The sequence below is a fragment of the Gopherus evgoodei genome, chromosome 7, assembly GCF_007399415.2.
Source record: "Gopherus evgoodei ecotype Sinaloan lineage chromosome 7, rGopEvg1_v1.p, whole genome shotgun sequence".
Classification (NCBI taxonomy): domain Eukaryota; kingdom Metazoa; phylum Chordata; order Testudines; family Testudinidae; genus Gopherus; species Gopherus evgoodei.
The window spans coordinates 54,261,973-54,288,449 of NC_044328.1; the positions used below are offsets into that span (position 1 = coordinate 54,261,973).

The 26,477-nt window shown below is 42.8% G+C and overlaps 1 protein-coding gene across 1 annotated transcript in view; it reads right to left on the bottom strand.

Annotated features, from left to right (window-relative positions):
• WAPL (WAPL cohesin release factor) overlaps window positions 1-23,557 on the bottom strand; it is a 134,510-nt gene extending 110,953 nt beyond the window's left edge. The window contains exons 1-2 of the mRNA XM_030568261.1: window positions 23,205-23,557; window positions 17,273-17,793 (exon numbers count right to left, since the gene is read on the bottom strand). Coding sequence (XP_030424121.1) covers window positions 17,273-17,771 — 499 coding nt within the window. The 5' untranslated portion in view covers window positions 17,772-17,793; window positions 23,205-23,557. The remainder of the gene's footprint in view (window positions 1-17,272; window positions 17,794-23,204) is intronic.
• Between the last annotated feature and the right edge of the window lie 2,920 nt (window positions 23,558-26,477).

Genomic DNA, 26,477 nt, shown 5'->3' on the forward strand with positions numbered 1-26,477 from the left:
GAATTATTTTATAATTGTATGGTAAAAATGAGAAAGTAAGCAATTTCTCAGTAATAGTGTGCTGACACTTTTTTGTATTTGCCTGATTTTGTAAGCAAGTACTTTAAAGTAAGGTGAAATCTGAGGGTACGCAAGACAAATCAGACTCCTAAAAGGGATGCAACAGACTGGAAAGGTTGAGAGCCACTGCACTAGGACATAACTCTGGTAAGGGTGTAGGTATGTTATCAGGGCATTCTTCTGCCTGTGGTTCTTGAATGAACTGGGGCTTGTTCTACATCTCTGTCCATGCCCTTCATTACCATCGCTGATCCTCTGCTGTGCAAACTATGGCCACTGTGACATTTCCAAAAAAGGAGGTGGGGGAGGGAGGAGAAAAATCAGGGTACTAGACCCACTGAGAAGAAGCCAGTTCAGACCTATCCTCAAGTAGGACATGTCTCTCCATTAGATGCTTATGTTCTGTTCACTCCTGGAAAGGAAATGGCATAAGTACAAGATGAACACAACCTTCTGAGATGCAGAGGAACAGTAAGTGAAACAGCTCCTTCTCCCTCTATGGATATCAGTTGCTTCTTTCCCAGGGAAGAGGAGGAGCCCACCATAGTTGGTTGTAAAGAGAATAGACCACCTACATCCAGGTCCCTGACACCTCCCAAGCCATGGCTGGAAGTGCACAGCTAGACATCCTGCGAAAGTAAACTGACAGAACACAAGCCACTATTCCTCTGGTGAATTCTGTTTGCTACTCAATCTCTTAGCTTGATTGTTGCCCTTGTAAATATCAGAAAGTGACAGGCTGCCTGTAAAAAAAAGAGGCAGAAATAGATACACAACACTTGAGAGCTTCAAAAGTTTAGTTCTAAAGGTCAAGACTACTCTTATGGCCTACTTGAACTAACATAATAGCTACAATATTAATTACAAGATAGCCACATAGCTATGAATAAAAAAGCTTAAAATAACTAGTCATTAAAATAAAATGATTCCCCTCATATTTACAGGCAATGTACTTCTGCAAAGGCTACGGCTTGCTATTTCACAAAAGGAAGTTCTTAATTTCTATCAGGTCTTGCTTCATATAAGAGTTCTATGGGTAATTCTGAAGTGACCAAGATCCAATTTTAACTCTTCATGGAGCTTTTTAAAATGTACCTCTTGTAAAAATGTGTGTGTTCAACACCCATACTTCTAAAGGAATTATATTTTTAAAAAAGGCTGAACTTACTGTTTAGAAAGATTTATCAATATGAAATAAAGCCTCAACCCCACTGTGTCTTCCAATTCCAGTATATCCTTACACAGTCTGTGGTGTAAGAGGTGCTATGTAAATATAAAATGATGTCCAACTGAAGTAGAGTGAACAGCTTTCAGAGTGAATTTGGAAAATCCCACTATCAAAAAGAGCTCTCTGACAATTAATAGGTTTAAACACTGCTTCTCACTACATTGTCAGTCTTAGTACTTAGAAATTTGAGGAAATACCGTTCTTTACTTCTTTCTAAACAAAAACTACTTTATCTCCTGTCCCTGGACTTAATACAACTGATTTCAGACTCTCCAGTCCTCCTTTCACATTCTTACTCTAAACCTCAGCAACCCAGTTAAACCTTCCAAATAGAAAAGCTGCAAATTAAGTTGGACCTAAGTCCATTTAACTGGCAGCATTGAAGTTTCCACAAAGAGAGTCATGATGCTAACCAAACAGTATAAAATGCACCTCAAATAGATGTGGCAATTCTCCTCAAGATCCAATTTTGGAACTCAAAGCAATCATTTCTTCTAGCTCCCAGAAATAAAAACAATAGACTATTAGAAAAGATTTTAAATTGGTTGTTGGGTGATAATATAGTCTTAATTTGATTGTGCAGTGTTTCAGGCCCATGATAAACATTCATTTCCATTCCACATGCCTGAAATTGATTTTTCTGAGGTGCTGGCATAACCTGGGGTGCTAGTATTGGTGAATCCATTAGCTGCTGAACTTTCAAATCCTTGATTAATACTACATGCCATCATTAAATGAAAAATATTACATGGGGGGGGAAATCAAAATTTTAACTATAGGATAAGTTTGCATTTTTCTCTTATTTATTGAGGTATAAACACATTTTTAGCTTGGCACTAGGGGAATGATGAAAACCTCTGGATTCAGCTTTTTTCATTACACAATTAAAATTGAAAATATATGAGTAAGTAGAGTTACTTTACAAAGATAGCTATCACAGGCAGTATAAGATTTCTATAAATCTCAAAAAATCAAATGCATTAAGATAAAAATTACTCATTCAACATAGAACCGCAAAGAGAATCCTAGCTAGCCTACTAGTGGTTGCATTCAGCCCCTTCAGATCCCTTCACTGGGTTATTTTCCAACTTCAAATTCAAGACCTTTATCCTCTGCTTACAAGATCCTGCATACTTAATACTCACCGATCTCTATGCCGCATCCCTAGCCACTCCCCTGGTTTCTCTTCCCCTTACCTATGCCTACAACACTGAGTGACCCTGTCTGTCATGCCTTTATCTCTCTTCCTCCTATTCTCCCTTAAACCCTTCTATGATGCCTTAATATTCTACTTTTACTCCCATATATCTGTACATGTATTTTCTCTTTTTAAAAAAAATCAAAACATTAAAATACACATTTAACTAACCAAATGATCTTTAGGACCTCAGTTTAAACTATTGTCTTCCTCTTCCCGATTCATCTTCCCAGCATTTATTATCTCTTACGTTGTACCTTAAGGACATCATAACAGATATGAAATACATAATGTACTGGCCCTAACAATATTTTTTATTTTCTGTAAGAAAGCCCAGGGTAACATAGAATCATAGAAGATTAGGGTTGGAAGAGACCTCAGGAGGTCATCTAGTCCCCCCTGCTCAAAGCAGAACCAACACCAACTAAATCATCCCAGCCAAGACTGGATCAAGCTGGGCCTAAAATCCAACCTAGACCTCTCCCACAACAACATGAGACCATTTCTCCTTGTTCTGTCATCTGCCACCACTGAGAACAGCTGAGTTCCATTCTCTTTGGAATCCCCCCTTCAGGTAATTGAAGGCTGCTACCAAATCCCCCTGATTCTTCTCTTCTGCAGACTAAACAAGTCCAGTTCCCTCAGCCTGTCCTTGTAAGTCATGTGCCCCAGCCCCCTGATCATTTTCATCATCCTCCACTGGACTCTCTCCAATTTGTCCACATCCTCGCTATAGTGGGGGGGGCCAAAACTGGACGCAATACTCCAGATGTGGCCTCACCAGTGCCAAACAGAGGGGAATAATCACTTCCCTTGATCTGCTGGCTATGCTCCTACTAATGCAGCCCAATATGCCATTAGCATTCTTGGCAACAAGGGCACACTGCTGACTCATATCTAGCTTCTCATCCACTGTAATCCCCAGGTCCTTTTCTGCAGAACTGCTGCTTAGCCATGTGGCACATTAACTCCATATTACACATAAAGGTGCCCAATTCCGGTTTATACAACAGAGCTACACTGAATTCTAAGGAAGCTACATAGTAATATTAACTATGAAATAAACCAATAACTTTTACTGACTAAAAATACACCAAAGTGAAAATAACTAATCAATTTTTGCATTATTGCAAAATATACATCTTGCAAGACCAACCACTTCCTAAGCCACAGAGCTCCTGCATGACTTAGATTAGAACAGGGGTCTCAGCTCCCCATGCCCTCCCGCCCCTCTGCCTAACCGTGGGACTGCCCCCTGTGGCGCTGCAAGCCCCACGCTGCTCTCTGAAGCGGCTGGCAGGACGCCCCTTCGGTCCGGGGGGGGCAGGGGGAGGAGGAAGGAGGCAGAGGGCTCCTCCTTTGCCTCCTTCCAGGCACCACCCACCACAGCTCCCATTGGCTGGGAACAGGGAACCGCGGCCAATGGGAGCTTCGTGGGAGGTACCTGGAAGAGTGGCAAGAGCAGCAGATGCACAGAAACCTGAGTCCCTCCCCCACAGCTTCAGCTCGCCATGGCTGTCAGTGCTCTGGGTGGCGGAGCTGCGAGCTCTTGCCAGGCAGCAAGGCTGCAAGAGCTCCTGGGTGTAGTGTATTAAATTGTTCCCTGTAGGAATGTGCTACTTACAGAGTACCAGGACTGGTGCTCTGAGCAGCATGGTAAGGGGGCAGGGGGATTGGATAAGAGGTCCCAGGGGGCAGTCCAGGGACAGGGAGTAGGGAGGAGTTGGACAGGCATGGGAGTCCCAGTGGACCTGTGAGGCAGGTAGGTGTGTGGATAGGGGTCAGGGCAGTCAGGACAGGGACTGGTGGGGACGGCAATTAGGGGACAAGGAGCAGGGGGTTGGATGGGTCAGGGGTTCTGAGGCGGGCAGTAAGTGAAAGGAGGCAGGGGCCAGGCTGTTGGGGGCGGCACAGCCCTCCCCACCTAGATATAGTATATTAAAATTGCTCCCCATAGGAATGTGCTACTTACAAAGTACTACTTAAGGCTGCCAGTCCTGGTGTTCTGCCCCCTGGGACTCTCTACCCCTTATCCAACCCCCCCACTCCCTGCCCCCTTACCATGCCGCTCAGAGGGCCAGGACTGGCAGCCGTAAGTAGTACACTCCTACGGGGAGCAATTTAATACACTACACTATCAGAACCCCAATGGGACCCACAGCCCAAAAAGTTTGCCAACCCCTGGTTTAGGGGCTCCAGTTAAACTTTGTCCCACAACCACCTCCAATGGAAAATCTAGTACGGCCAGATACATTAGTCCTTACTGCTGTTCTGAATGTTAGAAGGACCCCGGCTGTATTCTAGAACAGCAATAGGAAGAAGATCCAGGAAGCCAGCTGACTCTTCTTGTGAGGAAAACAAAAGGCAAAATGTCAAGGGAACAGTCTGAGAAGCTGGGACATTCCAACAAACCAGCCATTTTTTAATGTATTTATGTAACGCAAGCCATCTTGTCAAGACACTAGGGCTGCTATCGTAATCACATGACATAAGGAACATTCATACGTCAAAGGAAAAATTCTAGTTGTTCTACTTACAAGTAGAGTGATTCTAACCACTATCTGTTCAGCACTGTGGAATCATATCCCCCATCCTTCTGTACTTCGGAATTTTTTTCCTTGTATTTTTTTTTTAAAACAACTTAAAGCTGGCCCCCAATAGCCACACAAACTAATGAAGTCTAAATTTTAGAACACTTTTTTAATATAGTTGATAAAATCCTGACAACCTGAAGCTGAAATGATTTCTTTGCCAAGCTGTTTTTCTTCTACTGTGCGTCTACTCGTCTGTTACTGTAAGGTACAGCTAATGGAATTAATTTTTTTTCCTAGAAGCACTGTTTAATTGTTTTGAAAACAAAGCCAGAACTTCTAACACACCTATGTAGAGAAAATTAGAAACGCCCAGGCACAAAACAAGATTAAACTAGCTAGAGATATGAAGTGCAACAAAACATTCTACAAATACATTAGAAGCAAGAGGAATATCAAGGACAGGGTAGGCCCATTAATAAATGGGGAAGGCGAAGAAAACAAACAGCAGAAAATGTGGAAATGGCAGAAGTGCTAAATGACTTCTATTTCAGGTTTTCACCAAAAAGGCTGGTAGCAACTAGACATCTAAAATACTGAATGCCAGTGAGGTAGGATCAAAAAAGAAAATATGGAAAGAACAAATTAAAAATTACTTAGACAAGTTAGATGTCTTCAATCACCAGGGCCTGATGAAACATATCCTAGAATACTCAAACAGCTGACTGAGGAGATATCTGAACCATTAGCGATTATCTTCAAAAAGTTGAAGAATGGAGAGATTCCAGAGGTCTGGAAAAGGGCAAGCAGTGTCCATCTATAAAAAGGGAAATAAGGACAACCTGGGTAATTTCAGACCACTCATCTTAACTTGGATAGATAATGGAGCAAATAATTAAACAATCAATTTGCAAACAGCTAGAAGAGAATAAGGTGAGAAATAACAGCCAGCATGGATTTATCAAGAAATTGTGTAAAACCAATCTAACAGCTTTCTTTAACAGGGTAACAAGCCTTGTAGATGGAGGGAGGTGACATGGGCGACGTGGTATATCTTGACTTAAGTAAGGTTTTTTATGCTGTCTCGCATGACCTTCTCATAAACAAGCTAGGGAAATACAACCCAGATGGACCTATCATAAGGGAGGTACATAACTGGATGGAAAACCATTCCCAGAGAGTAATCATCAGTGGTTCACAGTCAAGCTGGAAGGGCATATTGAGTAGGGTCCCGCAAGGATCAGTTCTGGGTCCATTTCTGTTCAATATCTTCATCAATGATTTAGATAATGGCATAGAGTGTACATTTATGAAGTCTGTGGATGGGGAGGGGTTGCAAGTGCTTTGGAGGCTAGGATTAAAATTCAAAATTATCTGGATAAAACTAAAAAAAGATATTCTGGAAATGGAAAAGGTTCAGAAACGGGAAACAAAAACTATTAAAGGTATGGATCAGCTTCTTTATGAGAGATTAATAAAATAGGGACTTTTCATCTTGGAAAAGAGACGACTAAGGGGGGGAATATGATAGAGGTCTATAAAACATGACTTGTGGAGAAAGTAAATAAGGAAGTGTTATTTACTCCTCATAACACAAGAACTAGGTGTCACCAAATAAAATTAACAAACATAGCTATTAGCCAAGATAGTTAAGGATGGTGTCCCTAGCCTCTGTTTGCCAGAAGCTGAGACTGGATCACTTGACCACCTGTTCTGTTCATTCCCTCTGGGGCACCTGGCATTGGCCACTGTTGGAAGACAGGACATTGGGCTAGATGGACCTCTGATCTGACCCAGTATGGTTGTTCTTATGTGACCAACTGCAGAAATGGTCTCAAGGAAATAGGATGACATTCAATAAAGGACAAATGCAAATTACTCCAATTAGAAAAAAATAATCAGTTGCACACATACAAAATGAGAAGAGACTGCCCAGGAAGGAGTAGTGCAGAAAGGGATCTGGGGGTCATAGTGGATTACAAGCTAAATATGAGTCAACAGTAACACTGTCGCAAACATCATTCTGGGATGTATTAGCAAGCATGTTGTAAGCAAGACATGAGAAGTAATTCTTCCACTCAGCTCTGATAAGGCCTCAGCTGGAGTGCAGTTCTGGGTGCAACATTTCAGGAAAGATGTGGACAAATTGGAAAGAGTCCAAAGAAGAGCAATAAAAATGGTTAAAGGTCTAGAAAATATGATCTCTGAGGGAAGATAGCAAAAATGGGGTTTGTTTAGTCTGGAGAAAAAAAGACTGAGGGGACATGATAATAGTTTTCAAGTACACAAAATGTTGTTACAAGGAGGAGGGTGAAAAATTGTTCTCCTTAACCTCTGAGGATAGGACAAAAAGTAACGAGCTTAAATTGCAACAAGTGCAGTTTGGACGTTAGGAAAAAAAAAAAAAAAAAAAAAAACTTTGTCAGAGTGGTTAAGCACTGGAATAAATTGCCTAGGGAGGTTGTGGAATCTACATCACTGGAGATTTTTAAGAGCAAGTTAGACAAACACCTCTCAGGGATGGTCTAGATAATACTTTTCACTCATAGCAGGAGCGTAGGGGACTGGACTAGATGACATCTAGAGGTCCCTTCCAGTTCTACAATTTTATGATTATTAAACATAAAAGCAGCTAGGAAGCAGTCAAATATTTGGCCTTCCAAAACTTAAAATGAACTGTCTTACAATACGGGCTTTGAAAAAGGAAGAGTCTCAATACCAGTAGAAAAAGAAACTTAGATGAGCTCTGAACAGGGGAGTAACAGCAACTTGCTTAAGAATCTTTTCTGCAACATTTAGCATACAATATTTAAGCCACTGAACAAAGCAACCATAATTGATAAAGGAGTTTACAGGATATGTTGTACAGAATACTTGCCCAAATTATGCCCATTTATTAAAAAATAAACATCAATCTAGCAAACAAATTTAAACACTAAATTTTAAAAACAGGTGTTTAAAATTGAGTATTGGTGTTACCCCATTCTCAGAACACTTTTGAAAGAAAAACCTACAAACTGATCATAGAAGCATCAGAGTGAAATTGAGCACTAGTCAGTTTCATTTTTATAAGGGCTATAAGGACTATCATAGCCTGAACTTGGGCTGCTAGTGGAGAAACAAAGTGGTGTGGAGGAGACAACAGATTAAAAGAGGAAATCAACACAAAACAAGTGGAGGAGGAGGGGATTAAAAAAGAAAATCCCAGATGAGAATGTGGATTCTACTACAAATCTAACCACTTAGTTCTGAATAAAATGGTCCCAACCCAGAGCACCCTCCTACATCCCAAACTCCCCCTCCACAGCCCCATCCCAAAGGCCCCCCTCCTCACACACACACACCACACTCCCCTCCTGCACCCTGAACTCATTTCTGGCCTCACCCGGGAACCCACACCCCTTCCTGCACCCCAACCCAAATTTTGTGAACATTCATGGCCCACCATACAATTTCTATTCCCAGATGTGGCCCTCAGGCCAAAAAGTTTGCCCACCCCTGGCATAGGAAGTGCAGAGAAGCAGGCAATGAACCACTAGGCAGGACTGCATGAGCTCTGAGTGATAAGTGAGGATGTTAAAAATAACTGTCCAGAAATTTAAGATTTCTTAGCAACTTGCTCATTGTTGAATATCCCAGGTAGAACCAACAAAATACTTTCTTACACAACCCAGAGTGGAAATATTTACAGAACTGGAACCCATTACAGAGCACCTTATAATGAATGCAATTTATGGAAAATTACACAAAATTATACATTTCAAGAATATGCATACTAACTCAATCAAAAGACACTGCCTGGACAACAGCTTCAATTTCAACAACTCCAGAAGCTACAATAGATAAATATTGCAAGATAGGTAGAGGAGGTATGTATTACTATATTTCTGTGGATTCTGAAAACACTACTATTTTCATCTTATTTTTCTATTTTTATAATTTGGAAGATTTTAAACCTATTAGCTTTGAAAGACCAGATAGACCTAGTCTAGGTCTAAGTTCTATTAAAATAGTTCACTCGAAATATTTTCAAAACAAACAAACAAACAAACAAACAAACAAACAAACAAACAAACAAACAAACAAACAAACAAACAAACAAACAAACAAACAAACAAACAAACAAACAAACAAACAAACAAACAAACAACAAACAAACAAACAAACAAACAAACAAACAAACAAACAAACAAACAAACAAACAAACAAACAAACAAACAAACAAACAAACAAACAAACAAACAAACAAACAAACAAACAAACAAACAAACAAACAAACAAACAAACAAACAAACAAACAAACAAACAAACAAACAAACAAACAAACAAACAAACAAACAAACAAACAAACAAACAAACGACTATTTCTAAGTTAACATAAAGATCTCTTCAGTATTTATATTACATACTGCAGAGACAAATGTAAGGCAGAAATTCTAGAGACATTGTCCTATCATATTTTAAAAATTCATCTCTTGATTAGTTTGCACAAATACAGTTTGCATTTTGAAGTGCATCTTACTCAGGTTACAACTACATAAAAGTAATTTACTTTAACAGAACTTAAAATGGAAGCTGGCTGGCCACAATATTTTGCAAAGGACATACTCAAAAACACTTAATAGAATCCCTTAAGAAATGGCTCTGTTATATGCCGAGTTATCAAAATAGCAAGATCTCATTACAGAAGTGGGTAACTAAAGAAGAGGACATATGACAGTGCTCCAAAAAAGCCTTTATAAACTGAAGTACTTACTCTCTCAGTCCAGAGCAACTGCATCTGTATCCCCCTCTATGGTTCAGCAATGGCATCCCTTCTAAGTTTCCAGCTACCCCCCGTCACCTCTCTTGGGTGGAAACCCACATTTCTCTCCATTCTGAGTGGGGTATTTCTAGTCTGAACAGTTCCCTAGCTTCAGTGTTATTCCCAAAAGCAGGCCTGCTTTACTTCTCTCCTTAGAGAGACAGTACACAGTGTAATTACCCAGTCATAAGTTACCAGACACTTCTTTCTTAGCAAGCATATTTTATTCTTAAAAGGAAAAGCAATACAGAAAATCTCTTTAAAATTATAAGAATCTACACGCATGCTAACAAGCTTACCAGAGATCACCTCAACTACAAAATGTCACTCTGGCACAAGCAGATCTCCAAACCCTATCCACACATTTTCATGTGGTTTCAATTCATCACACCCTTTTCTCTGAACAAGGACAAGCATGAGTAAGAGTTATTCATTTATCCAGTTTCGCTTTTTGAAGAAACCATGAAAGGTAAATAGCCAGATAATGTGTTTCTGCTCAAAGGGCAGCTTCAAAAAGAATGGACCTGAGGTGGGTCATTTGTATTCTCCTCACCCTTCAACTATTTCCTAAGAAATCTACTTCACATTTATTATCTCAAAAAGTTTCTAATATGGATTTATCCTGCCTTCCTCTTAGGTCATGTCTACATGATACACCTCAAAGCAGCATAGCTGTGCCACTATAGCAGCTGTGCCTCTGTGTCTACACAGTATAGCCACTGTGTCAGCAGGAGAGAGCACTCTCATGCCGACAAAATAAATCCACCCCCAACAAGGAGTGTAAACTTTGTCAGCAGAAGAGCGTCTCCTACCAACAAAGCTTTCTCCAGACCAGCGCTTTTCCTCAGTAAAACTTTTGTCTGTCAGGAGTGTGTTTTTTCACATGACTGAAAAAAAAAGTTTTACTGATGCAAGCACAGTGTAGACATAGCCTTAAAGAAGTTGGTACAATCCCACAATATATCACAAACATTTTCATTTTCAATACTATTAATTTCCTCAATACTTAAATTAAATCTTACTGAATCAAGTTTAATTCCATGAGTAGGGCCCTACCAACTGCACAGCTGTGAAAAATGAGTCACGGAACATGAAATAAACCCTTCCCTGTGATATCTGATGTCCCCTTGTTCCTAGGAATGCCCCAGTCAAGGGGTCTCCTAGCTCTGGCTGGGGAGGGACAAGACTTGTCCCCCTCCAGAGCAGCTGTGCAGGGGATGGACTAGACCCACCTCTGGGTGCCTCCCGCTGCTGCAGGACACTCTAGGAGTAGGCAGCAGCCCCAGAGGTTCCTGCAACTGGAGGAGGCTTGTGGATGTGGGTCCAAACTCCCAGTGTTCCTATGAGCATAGGGGGCTCCTAGCTCTGGCTAGAGAGGGTCAGGACTTGTCCATCTCCTGCACAGTTGCTATTGCAGGGAATGAGGTTGGAGATCAGACCCACCTCCATGAACCTCCTGTGGCTGCAGAAAGCTCTGAAGGCAGCACAGAAGTGAGTGTGGCAATCCCATAACCCCCTGTGATAAATGAAGGGCGAGGGGGGGGGAGAAGCTCCCTTTTATGGACACCCAAACAGCCAGTTAGCGATAAAGTCCCTCTTGGTGGCTGTTCTCTATTCACTTTACCTGTAAAGGGTTCACAAAGTTCCCCAGGTGAAAGGAAAGGAGTGGGCACCTGAACCAAAGAGACAATGGGAGGGCTAGAACTTTTTAAAATGGGGGGGAAAACCTTCCCTTTGTGTTGTGGTTCTCCAGGAAAGAGCAAAGACACAGAGCAGCCAAGCTGTAAGCAGCTTTAAAACCAGGTGTGCCCAAAACAAAAATAAAATAAAAAAAAAATCAACCAACCAAACATCAATCATACCTCAACCCTACTTATCTGAAACTCCAGATGTGTAAGTAGATCAGAAATGTTTAGAAAGATGCTATTAGAGTTATTTCTGGTTATTTCTTATGGCTAATGGACTCCTCTGTGCTAACCCCAGATGCTTTTTGTTTTGCTTGTAACCTTTAAGCTGAATCTCAAGAGCTATCTTGATGCTTAATTTTTGTAACTGTTTCTTTTAAGATCTAGCAAAAAGCCTAAGCTCCAAATATATTTCCTTTTTGTTTTAATAAGTTTTACCTTTTTTAAAAGAACAGGACTGGATTTGTGTGTCCCTAAAAGGTTTGGGCATATGTTGTTTAATTAGCTGGTGGCGACAGCTAATTTCCTTTGTTTTCTTTCTCAGCTCTTCTTCAAAAGGGGGGTGAAAGGGCTTTAGGGTACCCTACAAGAAGGGATTCCCAAGTGCTCCTTCCTAGGGTCAAGGGGTTGATTTTTTTTTGCATTTGGGTGGTGGCAGCGTTTACCAAGCCAAGGTCAGAGAAAAGCTGTAACCTTTAGAGTGTAATACAAGCCTGGAGTGGCAAGTATTAATTTTTAAAATCCTTGCGGGCCCCCAACCTCTGCACTCGAAGTACCAGACTAGGGATTCAGCCTTGACACTCCCCTAAAACAGGTTTGCAAACAACCCCCTCCCAAATCCCCTTTTGGGTCAGGACCCTTGCAATTACAACACCATGAAATTTCAGAGATTTAAACTTCTGAAAAGGTGAAATTTACCAATTTTCAAATCCTATGACCATAATGGACCAGTGAATTTGGTAAGATATTCCTTATGGATAGGGTCCTTAAGTTCCTTAAAGTTTGCTCAGGATATTGTCATAGCTGTCACTCTTACTATAAAAGAATCTCTTCAACCACTAGTGAAATGCAGCCATCACTAGTGTGAAATGCAAAGTTACCAAACATCACACAACAATTTAAGGCAGAAAGTAATACTTCATTTGTTTCAACACCTAGGAATATTTAAGAAAGATATAATTTAGTTACCCAAATTGGAATTTACCCAATATACATATACTAAAAAATACTCCCCATCCTCTTGTGCAATGTTGTGCTACAAAATCTTTAATGACGACGAACGATCAGAATCTCATTTTTATCTCATCTGAAAATCTAATGAATTTCAACATATAAGAGGACATATTAATGACCTTCATTTACAACCTTTAATAAAAATGGTCATTTCAAGATTTTTGAAAACAAGTGCCAAAAGATTCTGCAAGAATGACAAGTATGAAAAGTTATTAATACTCTGCATACATGTACATTTTATGGGCAATCACAGAAGGTGGTGATTAATTGTTATTCTATAAAGTATGTCAGGAACCCAGATAAGAACTGCTCTGTGGGATTTTATCTGATCCCAGTATGGGTTTACCTTTTGACTATCACTGATCAGCTGTTTTTTTCTTAGTACAGATTAGTGTTTTATATCAGGTCACTTAAAAACTAAATCCCTACTTATAGCTTCCCCTCAGCTAATTTTCTCCAGCGTAAGTATATTTTGACAAACTTATACCTATTACATAATAACTTTTGCCTATGAGTCTTCTCTTACAATCCCTCTATTATATTTCAGCATACTGAACTCTTAATGAATATTCCTCAAGCAGAATTAAGTTATCCCATCCTTACATCAATCGATCATAACAAGGGGATTTACCATATTAGTTGCCCTCAAAAACCTTTTAATTTGAAGGTCACTGAAGTCATAACTCAAGTCAAAAATGAGTTACATTGCAACCAATTTGTGAGCAGACTTTAGAGCAAGCAAAATCTAGTGTGTTAGCTCAATCAAGTCAAATATGTTTGAAGTACTCAACATTCATTAAGAAAGGGTAACATCTGAAGCTATGTTAGCTGACTGTTTTACATTAGACATTATAACACGGTTTCAAATATGTTAGCCTGCATTTTAGGTCATCTAGACTAAAATTTAAAGAGGTGATGCTTGCACATGCTAACATTACACTTTTAAATCCTAGTCTAGCCGAACCTTAAAAAGCATTAAGAGGGATTTCCATTTATTGCCCAAACACCTAACGTGATTGAAAAACACCCTTATTGCATATTAAGAGGAGGTCTCAAATGTGATCATAGGTTAGTCACCAGTGGTAAAGCAAGTTTCTTTGCTTCAGTGTCTCAAGATGAATAAAATGAACTCTCTGGGTTTGAAAAGTAGCCTTACATTTCAAGATTTACTTCAGTAGTAATCAGTGCAACAAGAAAGTCTCTGAAGAAGTTATATTTACACTAGCTGCCGGCACTCTCACCTGCCCACTGGCTCAATGCTCTGGTTGATGTTTTCACACTGCACTCTCTTTGTTTTGGATAAACGTTGATACAAACATAATGGCTGCTCAACTATCTCAGGCCATGTCTACATCTAAAATTTTGCAGCGCTGGTTGTTACAGCTGTATTAGTACAGCTGTATAGGGCCAGCGCTGCAGAGTGGCCACACTTACAGCAACCAGCGCTGCAAGTGGTGTTAGATGTGGCCACACTGCAGCGCTGTTGGGCGGCTTCAAGGGGGGTTCCGGGACCGAGAGAGCAAACCGGGAAAGGAAACCAGCTTCGCCGCGGTTTGCTCTCTCGGTCCCGGAGCCAGCCAGCAAACCGCAGGGAAGGAGACCTGCTTGCTCGGGGTTCCGGGACCGAGAGAGCAAACCGCGGCGAAGCTGGTTTCCTTTCCCGGTTTGCTCTCTCGGTCCCGGAACCCCGAGCAAGCAGGTCTCCTTCCCCGCGGTTTGCTGGCTGGCTCCGGGACCGAGAGAGCAAACCGCGGCGTTCCCGGTTTGCTCTCTCGGTCCCGGAACCCCGAGCAAGCAGGTCTCCTTCCCCGCGGTTTGCTGGCTGGCTCCGGGACCGAGAGAGCAAACCGCGGCGTTCCCGGTTTGCTCTCTCGGTCCCGGAACCCCGAGCAAGCAGGTCTCCTTCCCCGCGGTTTGCTGGCTGGCTCCGGGAACGCGAGAGCAAACCGGGAAAGGAAACCAGCTTCGCCGCGGTTTGCTCTCTCGGTCCCGGAGCCAGCCAGCAAACCGCGGGGAAGGAGACCTGCTTGCTCGGGGTTCCGGGACCGAGAGAGCAAACCGCGGCGAAGCTGGTTTCCTTTCCCGGTTTGCTCTCTCGGTCCCGGAACCCCGAGCAAGCAGGTCTCCTTCCCCGCGGTTTGCTGGCTGGCTCCGGGACTGAGAGAGCAAACCGCGGCGTTCCCGGTTTGCTCTCTCGGTCCCGGAACCCCGAGCAAGCAGGTCTCCTTCCCCGCGGTTTGCTGGCTGGCTCCGGGACCGAGAGAGCAAACCGCGGCGTTCCCGGTTTGCTCTCTCGGTCCCGGAACCCCGAGCAAGCAGGTCTCCTTCCCCGCGGTTTGCTGGCTGGCTCCGGGAACGCGAGAGCAAACCGGGAAAGGAAACCAGCTTCGCCGCGGTTTGCTCTCTCGGTCCCGGAGCCAGCCAGCAAACCGCAGGGAAGGAGACCTGCTTGCTCGGGGTTCCGGGACCGAGAGAGCAAACCGGGAACGCCGCGGTTTGCTCTCTCGGTCCCGGAGCCAGCCAGCAAACCGCGGGGAAGGAGACCTGCTTGCTCGGGGTTCCGGGACCGAGAGAGCAAACCGCGGCGAAGCTGGTTTCCTTTCCCGGTTTGCTCTCTCGGTCCCGGAACCCCGAGCAAGCAGGTCTCCTTCCCTGCGGTTTGCTGGCTGGCTCCGGGACCGAGAGGGCAAACCGGGAAAGGAAACCAGCTTGATTACCAGAGGCTTCCTCCTTCCACGGAGGTCAAGAAAAGCGCTGGTGAGTGTCTACATTGCATTACCAGCGCTGGATCACCAGCGCTGGATCCTCTACACCCGAGACAAAACGGGAGTACGGCCAGCGCTGCAAAGAGGGAGTTGCAGCGCTGGTGATGCCCTGCAGATGTGGACACTCTCAAAGTTGCAGCGCTGTAACTCCCTCACCAGCGCTGCAACTTTCTGATGTAGACAAGCCCTCAGTTTCATTTGCTGTAACTGGGCAAAATAAACACTACCCCGAAAAATCAAACTGCTTCTACTGTCTTGGTTTCCTACAACTTATTTAATATCTCCATGATAAGATATTGTGTGAAGGAGCATACTCTATTAACTTAGATTTCTAAATATACAAAATGTTGAAGGGGGTTAGCTCATTTACATAATTAATTGATGTGATTGGGCTCGCACTGTTTGTTGTAATTAAGTTAATAGCCAATAAAAACAAGATAAATTTAAAATTTTCACAGTTGTTTATCCACAGCTCATGTTTTCAACATTACGCTAACAAGTGGATTTTTCCCTACATTAATGAACTTGTATTGTAAGTCCATCCTTTAATTAATTTTCTCTCTCTCCATTAATACTACTGCCTTACTTGCAAACTCCTACTATGCTCATCTTAAGCCATTAAATACCATTTTGGTCTAATGCACAGCAAACAGACTAGGGTCCACTTATTTTTCTGGTCAGTTAGCTACATACTGAGATTCAATTTTTTACAGAAATTTAATGTGATATTCTAAGCAAAGACAATACAGCAAGGCTGCAAGGTGTCATCTTGACAGGCTTTGGTCTAGTATGGCCCACTACATTTTAAGAACCACCATTGTCCAAAACTTGAACAGGTAAAAAGAAAGTTGCAGTTTTAGTAGTTTTGATATCAGCTATTTACAACAAAACTCTAAAGTAAACGGAAAAGAGATCAAAGATCATTTTAAAAACCTTTTAAAGAAGTGAATACAGTGCTTATCAACAGTGGTCCAAAGAACTAAGTGTATTTGTCCAAAAAGAAGTGTAGCCGAGAACAGTACCAGATCCTCTATAGTGCCTCAACACTGAACTGAAAAGAGCTAGAAGTCAGAGGAGGGAACTTCAAATCTACATGTCTCTTTAATTATTTGATTTGCATTGAAACTAATATGCCAGTTATGAAGGTTTTTGTGATGTATGCATCTATGCAGGAGGATGTTCAGTGCATTCACTCATTTCACGCAAGTCAATAGCCAGGACAGATGTTAATCTTATCACTCACTACCTGTCTTCACTAGATTTGAACCAGCTACATAAAAAACAGACTATTACCAATCCCTTGAATTACTGGGTCTTCATAATATCACATATGCAAGAAACCATGTAACCACTGACCGTACTTGAGGGTAGGGAATATGTGGAAGTATACATGCATAGTGAAGGAAAAATCAACCCCACTGCTTACAACGTTAGTCTTTGTAGAGCAGTGGTGGGCAACCTGCATGCCGCAGGTTGCCCATCACTGTTTTACAGAGTGGTAGCTGGTCCCTTAACCAAATTATTACTGTAAAGCCAGGAGTCTGCTTTTTTCCATTTACACTTGATAAATAAAATATAGTATGTGTCTCTGTATCCACAGTTTTTGCACTCAATATGCAAGATTATTTGGTCCTACGTTTGATTACAACATTTAACCAAACCTGAGGCAAAGCAGCAATTTAAAAAACAGTTGTACACAGATTACTAAAAATCACAGTATGCTTAACTGTTTAAATAATACTATTAGACTGTTTAATATAAAATTTACCTGTTAAGAGTTTAGCTCTGCTGCTCTTGCTCTCCCCATCCTCTACATTTCTGTTTGTGCTCTCTTCTTTTAAACCATGAACAATATTGTCAAAAGATATGCTCTTGCTGGACACAATGTTGTCTCCGCTGATTGGCTGATTAATTCTGCTATTAGCTTCAAGTAGAGAAATGAAGTCCTCAGACTGAGCGGCTTCAATGGGTTCCAGCTGAGAGCAGCTTTTAGCCTGCGACACATTCTTTGAAGACACTGGCAGAGATTCTTCATCACTATCAAATCCAAATGGATCTTCTGTTACCTCCTCTTCAATTTTGGGTTTTTTAGGAATTTCTGAAATATCTGGTTTGATGTTGGGCCTCTTCTGTCCTAATTTGGCCATAAATGTGGTCTCTCCCCATTTTGTGCTAAGGGTGGTCCGTTTGTTAGAAAAAACTTCATCAAATTTTGAGTTGCCATTTCCCCCTTTCCTGCTGTATGTCTTTCCAAATCTGGATGTCATTTTGACAGCTGTTTCATATTCTCTGTGGGAAAAGAAAGACTTAAACTAGTTTCTGTATATCGTTACTTTTTAGTGGAAGTGATTATTTTTCCACTCTTTATTAGAGCACACTGGACACTTTAGTTTTAAGACACAGCATTGCCTGTTTATTTTTGACTGGCATAATTCCCTTCATTTACACGTGTATTTTTTAAAGTGAATTCTGCAACATGCATCATACCTATCAATTTAAAACAGTCACTTACTTGTCCCCATTTATTTAGTAGAAATTCACCACCCTAAGTCTGTAAAAACATTATCTGCTATGAATAAATATTTGGATTGTTCTATTCTCATTCACAACTCCTACATAATACCTTTATTTCCAGGGTTTGAGGTGATTATTTTTATTAAAATAAGAAAGGCTTTGTGTATTTTGTTTAACTTTAGACCATTTTCATTCTACATTTATATGTGCAACTCATATTAGAGTAGTTAGACTCTATAACCCAGTCTGGTTTTTAAAAGGTCTTTTTTTGTCGTAAAAGAAAAGTGTTAAAATATTTCACAATTCTGCAGTTGTCTCAAATCTCATGTCATCGTAAACAGCAATGACAACTTCACTCTTTTATGCTCTTTTCACAAGGCTGAGGTAAGCTTTAGTTAGTAATATTGCTGTGATGTGTTTTGCCCCATCTGTGCATGCAAGGACAAATAGTGTTATTAACTGGAAAAAGACCATTGTCATAATCCTCCAAATGTATTACGTCCAGCTTGTAAATAAGCTTTTGCACGATTCATAGCCCGGCATAAAGTATACAGTTCTAGCTAAATCCATTTCTAATACTGTTCAGGATACCCAGTGAAACAATAGCCAGTCAGTCAGTCTTCAACAGAAAGTTTAATTGTGATTAGATGCTTAACACAATATTAACATTAACAAGGGGGAAGGAACAAAAGCCAGAATAAGGAAAAAACATTTTGAAGAACATTTAGGTAAATAAGATGTATTCAAGTGACAATGGCCTGACAAAATTCACCCTAGGGTACTTACACAGCTAGCTGAAGCAATCTCGGAAACACTGATGATTGTCTTTGACAATTCATGGAGGTCCCAGACAATTTAAGAAGGGCAAAGTACCTATCTTTAAAAAGGGGGGGGAAGGATGATCCAGGGAATTATAGACAAGTCAGCCTAACTTCCAAACCTGGAAAGATACTGGAACAAGTTATTAAACAACCAATTTGTAAGCACCTCAAGGATAATAGAGTTATAGGTAATAGCCAATACAGATTTGTCAAGACAAAATCATGCCAAACGAAACCAATTTCCTTCCTTGAAGGGTTACTGGTCTGGTGAATAGGGGAGAAGTAGCAGATATGATATACTTCGATTTTAGTAAGGCTTCTGACATAGTCCCACAGGACATTCTCATATGCAAACTAGGGGAATATGGACTAGATAAAATTACTGTAAGGTGGGTGCACAACAGATTGAAGGCCCATAGTCCTGCAGTAGTTATCAATGGTTGGGTGTCACACAGAAGATGTATCTAGTGGGGTCGCTCAGGGGTCGGACCTGGATTCTGATATTCATACTTTCAAATCACTTGAATAATGGCATGCTCAGAGCATATGCTTTAAAAAAATCTGAGGATGACACCAAGTTGGGAGAGGTGACAAGCATCAGAAGGACAGAATCAGAAGTCAAAATAACCTTGACAAATTGGAGAATTACTCCGAATTCAATAAGATGAAATCAGTAAATTCCACACAGTGCAGAGTAATCCCATAGGAAGGAAAAATCAAATGCACAAATACAAAATAGGGAATAACTGGCCAGATGATAGTTCTAAAAAGAATCCGTTGGTTACACTGGATCATAAACTGAACATGAGCCTACAATATGATGCAGTTGCAAGAAAAGCTAGAGTGTATTAATAGGAACGTATGACACAGAAGGTAACTGTCCCACTTGGCACTGGTGAGGCCTCTGCTGGAGTACTGCATCCAGTTTTGGTCGCCACGCTTTAAGAAATGTGTGAACAAACTGGAGAAGGATTGGGGGGGGGGTGTCACAGTAACAGTTTCAAATACGTTAAGGGCTGTTATAAAAAGGACTATGATCGGTTGTTTTCCATATCCACTGAAGACAGAACCAGAATCAATGGGCTTACTCTGCAACAAGGGATATTTAAATTAGATGTTAGGAAAAGGCATCTAACCATAAGGATAATTAAGTCTGGAACAGGTTACCAGGCGAGGTTTTGGAATCCCCATCACTGGAGGTTTTTAAGAACAAGTTGGGACAAACACCTATGAGGGATGGTCTCGGTATAGCTGGCCCTGCCTGACCACAGGAACATGAACTAGCTGACCTCTCAAGGTCCCTTCAAACCTAAATGTTCTTGTTATTAAAGAAATGTAAGAGTAGTTGAAACAGCTCTGTTCATTGGCCATTGTGGATGTGGCTAAGTTTAAAAAAAAACTACCACAGGTTAAATGGAAACATGTTTGAACAATTCTTTACATCTGTTTCACTGCTGCCCTTATTTTAATTTGAAGAGGAAGACAGGTTAAAAAACAAAAACAAAAAACCTTGTCTATATTTTAGATTATTAAAAATGTCAAATTTATTTTCCCTATATAATCTATTTACTTCTAGATTTCCTCAGCCTGGGCACTGATAATGGATCAAGTTACATTTTGTTACAGTAAATTTCAAGTAAAGTCCATCTTCAGGTCTGCAGACACAGATATGGAGTGGCAAATGCTACGGGGGATAGGATTAGACGTCTCGCTGATTTTTTATAAAACGTATGGAAAATTTCCACTGATCTTAGGTAAAAATCTGGTCTTATAAATCCTAAATTGGGGTACGAAGTTGTCTTGAGAAGAATTTTCCTTTCTTAATAGTTTCAATGTATGGTAAAGGATTTCAGATTTGTAAGCTACCATTTATGCATACCCATACTATGGCCAGAAAAATTAATAAGTAACTTTTTGTGTGTGTCCTGTACCTGCAAAAATTCTACTCACCTTACTATTATTTTCCTATGAACAGCTGCATCATTTTGCTTTCTCTTGAAATTTCTCTTTTCATTTTGGTCTAAATAATTTCTCAACTTGAAATATTTGAATAAGCTTGGCCACAAGACCAGACTGTCTTCCAGCCACATTGTTCTGACAGTCATCTCTAGTAAGCATCTTATTTATATTAATCGCCTTTTCCTTGGTGGGGCCAAGTTTCACTTGCGATAGTAACAAACAAATTTTCAGTCTTTGGTCCTGGTCATAAGAAGACTAGAAATACACCATGCTAAGACTTAAGAAGTTTACACTGTTAATGTCTCATCTTACAATAACATCCTCTTGAGAATTCCACCTTTGCAGTAGTTAATACAGAGGATGATGACAGGATTTACAGATGTTACTCCTGAATTCTGCCCATCCTTCATTTCTGCTATTTTGCAGGATTACTTTGAAACTGACACCTCTGGCTACTGGTAGAATTAGCATGCTCTGTGATTTTCCCTCTCCCTTCACACCCAACTAGAATCTCCTGGCTGTTGAGCAGCAGCTACTCTCTAAATCTCATTTTTGTTTCTTCTACGTAAATAACTCAATATTTGCCTCTGATGTTCCATTTTCCTCTCAAGGAGTGGAGTGAACCGGAGGTGATCCTTATTGCTCCACATGTTTTAAAACAACAGAGCAAAGCTTACCAAAATGATTAGTTTTACTATGTTGCTGTTCAGGAATGAGTAACAGCAGAGGCACCCAATCTGTGTCTGGTTTCAGAGTAGCAGCCGTGTTAGTCTGCATCCGATGAAGTGGGCTGTAGCCCATGAAAGCTTATGCTCAAATATATTTGTTAGTCTCTCAGGTGCCACAAGTACTGTTCTTTGATCTGTGTCTGAAGACTCAAAAAGACAGTACAGGAACAGTTCATATTTGAAATGCCATCTTTACTATGACAAGGGATAGAAACAAAATATTGCACTGAATTTTGTAGCAATTGATAACCTACACAGCTCCTATACTCGGGAATTTTTTTTTTAAATTCACCAACACCACGTGAGTTTAGTCAAACCTTGATTCAAAGACTTAGAGCACTTCACATTTTCAGCACTCTGCAAAAATATTGGCAAATCTAAATAATCAAAAAAACTGCTTAAAAAAACAGCAAGTTACCAAACGTCATTTAATTGCAGGCTATAAAGCCCTACCATATGGACTAACCTCCTTATGTTTATAATACAATATACTGATATTTTCAGAGACTTAATTGTCTTATCCAAAAATTCTAAAAAAAAAAAAAATTAAGACTATACAAGATTACAGAAACTAAAAATCTGCTGTGCTGCTTGATTATTTAAATATGAATAAGTAAACAGATGATCATCAAGTGAATTAGTACATGATCCATTTATGACCCATCTTTAAGGTTCATAATCAGATTAAAAATACTTTAAATGCATTACAGAATATTTAAAAACTAATTTAACTTTAACTTATTAATGCTGATTCTTTTTGCTTTTCCACTCAGCTTCAACAATATATTTTTAGTTTGACTTTCTGGTTTCTATGCCCTAGCACTTTCTAGCTCTCCTACTCTAGCACAATGGTGCACCAAACAATTCAGGCAATATAAATACAAACAAACTGTTTACTGCAATCTGTTCACTGAAACCCATTTCAGGAACCTTATTCCTCGTCATTTTAAATACTGTTTTCTGAAAAGCTAAGGCCTAATCAGACCTATTAGTTTTAAAGGGGGAAAGTAGCCCACTTCTCTTTACTTTTTACCCGTCGTTTCCCTTCCAAAATCAAAGGGAAGAAAAAAATAGTTTAAACACGAGACATACGAAGCTGATGAAATCCCACGGGAGACACCATCATCCTGTACCTCCATATAGACTCAATTTGTGATGCGGTAACCCTGCCCTCCCTGCCCTCGCACATCAGGCCCCTCCACCTTCATGCAGTAAGAACCGAAGTAGCTGCCCAGAGTGTTAAAGTGACGAAGGAGGCTCCAACCCAGGGAACAGGAAGCAGCAGGCTCCGCACCCAACCCGGATTAAGCGCCACCTGCTCCTCTGCACACCAGACAGCAGCGTCGGAAGCCAGCCTCCGAGCTACTGGGGGAGGTGGGGAAAGTTCCCTCAACTCCCCTTCCCTCTTCCCCGCAAACTTCCGGGCCCGGCTCGCAGGGAGCTGCGTTGAGGGAAAGTTGCCGCCCCACCCCCTCCCCGGACTTCCTAGGCCGCCGGAATTCCCCCCCACACACACACTCAAGGGGAAGCCCCCCGACCACTATAGCGAACAGGAGACACGGGGTGGGGGGCAGCCCCGGTGGAAGGCGCAACGGGGCCTTCTCGCAGAGACTGGAGGCCTCACAGGCCTAGGGAGCCGGGCAGCCGCCCCGGTCTCTCCCTGCCGCTCGGTACCTACCTCAGTCTCAGCCAGGGAGGAAGGAGGCGGCGAGGGACCCTTCTCCGGCTCTCGGCACTTCCCGAACTCGCCCCCGAGGACGCGGCTACCTGGGCTTCCTCGGCCCCAAGTCTCCGCCCGCGGACACGCTCGCCAACGCGACTCCTCCGCGTCCCTCCCCCCCGCGGGGCCTCCCTCGCCGGGGTGGGGGTGCGCGCTGGCGCTAGGACCCCCGGCGCCGCCTCCTCCGGCGTCGCTTTCTCCGCACCAGGATTATCGCTGCTCTTTGAACAGGGGCCTGGACCATCTCTCCGCCATTTGCCCCCCGCTCCTTCCGTCACTGCGCTTCCCACACTCGGCCGCCTCCCCGCAGCCAATCGCACCCCACCTTACTCAACCGACCCGCACGCCGCCGCGCATGCGGCCCGAAAGGGCGCTGGGACATCACTGCGCACGCGCGCCCGGGGTATGCTGGGACCTGTAGTTTTATAGATTGCTGGGTGAGTTGGGGGACTCTTCTTTCACCCCCCACCAGTCTCTAGTGCCTTTTTCCCTTGTCGTGGGGAGAGCTGGAGGAGTGTTTAATGCTCCCATGAGTGCTGCCCGAGTCCATCCGTGCGCATGCTGCCGCTCCGGGCATTGCATCAAGCAATAAAGGGGAGAGAGGGAGAGCGGTATGACGCGGCATGTTTGCTTGATGCTTGGTGACGTTGCAGTATGCAAGTGTTTTGTTTGCTTGGTTGGTTGGTTTCTGAATAGGTGGGCAACGTTTTAGTGAGACGCTGTTTGTGATTTACCCAGCCTCAAGGTGCAATGCGGTAGATACTGTCTAGTTTGCCTGCCCATGGCGGTTATTTGGCATTGAGGATTGCAATACAAAGTTCTCAAACCACTGGGTTGAATAACTGAAACTCATGTTCCTTCCTTCACTTAAGGCCTTTTGAGTGGTTTGGAGCATTCTACTAATGCTTCTCCTGGATCCTGCTCAAGTTTGTGAGACTGCACTAAAACAATTCAAAGCAACAAGTTCCAGTGTGCAGCTCTGCTCCACTGCCTTAGAGATTGAGACACGTTAAAAATCATATGTTTGGACTATAGGCAGGGTAGCTCCAGGCACCAGCGCAGCAAGCACGCGCCTGAGGCAGCAAGCCGCAGGGGGTGGCCTGCCGGTGGCTCTGAGAGTGGCAGTCAGGCAGCCTTCGGCAGCTTTGCTGCGGGAGGTCCCCTGATCCCGCGGTTTCAGTGGCAATTCGACGGCGAGTACACTGAAGGCGCGGGACCAGCAGACCACCCACAGAGCTGCTGCCGAATCCGCATGACCAGCGGACCTCCCGCAGAAACGCCGCTGAAGGCTGCCTGACTGCCGTGCTGGGGGCGGCAAAAAAGATAGAGCCGTCCCTGACTACAGGTAAGTAATAAGACATGCCTCTTAGATGACCCTTTTCATTAGTAGATTTGAGAGTGCTTTACAAAGGAGGTAAGTACTATCCTCATTTTACACATGAAGAAACTGAGGCACGGGGAGGTGAAGTGACTTATCCAAGATTACCTAGCAGACCAGTGGCACAGCTGGGAATAGAGTCTCAGGCCAGTGATCTACCCAGTAAGCCAATGGTTCTCAACCAGGGGTACATGTAAGATTGCCAGGCGTCCCATTTTCACCTGGAACACCCGATCGAAAAGGGACCCTGGTGGCTCCTGTCGGCACTGTCAACCAGGCTGTTAAAAGTCCTGGTGAGGGCCTGGGGCTAAAACAGGCTCCCTGCCTGCCCTAACTCTGCGCAGCTCCTGGAAGTAGCCGCCAGTTCCCTGCAGCCCCATGACGCATGGGTGGCCAGGGAGGCTCCGCAGCTCCCATTGGCCAGAAACTGTGATGAATGGGAACTGCGGGGGCAGCACCTGCAGGTGCAAAAGCAGCGCACGGAGCCTTCCTGGCCACTTGTGCAGGGACCTGGCGGCCAATTCCTGGGAGCTGTGGTAAGCACCACTGGGACTCTGCACCCCCTCCCGCACCCAAACTCCCTCCCGGAGCCCACACACTTACAAATCCCCAACACTCCAAACCCCTCATCCCCAGCCCCACCCCAGAGCCCATATCCCCAGCCGGAGCCCTCACTGCACCCCTGCCCAGAGTCCTCTCTCACACCCAAACTCCTTCCCAGAGCTCAACCCCCCAACACCCTTCCCCCTCCTACAGCCCAAACCCCTCATCCACAACCCCACCCCCAGCCGGAGCCGGAGCCCTCACCCCCTCCCACACTCCTTTCCCAGCCCAGAGCCCTCTCCTGTAACCTGACCCACTCATTTCTGGCCCCACCCAGAGCTAGGGTGACCAGATGTCCCAATTTTATAGGGACAATTCTGATATTCAGGTGCTTTGTCTACATAGGCACCTATTATCACCCATCCCCATCCCGATTTTTCACACTTGCTATCTGGTCACCCTACCCAGAGCCCACAGAGGTCTTCAAGGGGGCACATCAACTCATCTAGATATTTGCCTACATTTAGAACAAGCTACATAAAATGCACTGGCAAAGTCAGTACAAACTAAAATCTCATACAAACAAAATGAGAAAGCAAGCAATTTTTCAGTAATAGTGTGCTGTGACACTTATCTATTTTTATGTCTGGTTTTTGAAAGCAAGTAGTTTTTAAGTGAAACTTGGGGTACGTAAGACAAATCAGACTCCTGAAAGGGGTACAATAGTCTGGAAAGGTTGAGAGCCGCTGCAATAGGCCACACTGCCTCTTCCAAAGTTTGTGAAATGGCCTTAAACTTAGGTCATTAAAACTGAAAAAAGTAAAGTTAAGTACTGAAGTAACTTTCCACAGCATCTTGGCTTTAGTCGGTTTCCACTGTTTGCATAGGTCTTTCACACAGCAATAGGACAAAAAAATCACTTTTAAAAATAGGTAATTGCAATTGTAAAATGAACAATTAGCAGGAGAACTCAGATGGTGGCACTCACAGGGCCGGCTCCAGGCACCAGCTAAAGAAGCAGGTGCTTGGAGCGGCCAATACCAAGGGGTGGCCCTCGGCCACTATTGGGGCTGCACGAGTCTTCAGCAGCAATTCGGCGGCAGGTCTCTCAGTCCCTCTTGGAGTGAAGGACCAGTTGCCGAATTGCCACCGAAGAGTGGAGCGGTGTGATTGCGCTGCTGTGGCTTTTTTTTATCATTCTTTTCTTTTCTTTTCTTTTTTTTGCTGCTTGGGGCGGCAGAAAACCTGGAGCTGGCCCTGGGAACTGAGAAGTGTCTGAACCTGACTTTAAATAATATTCTGAAGTCAAC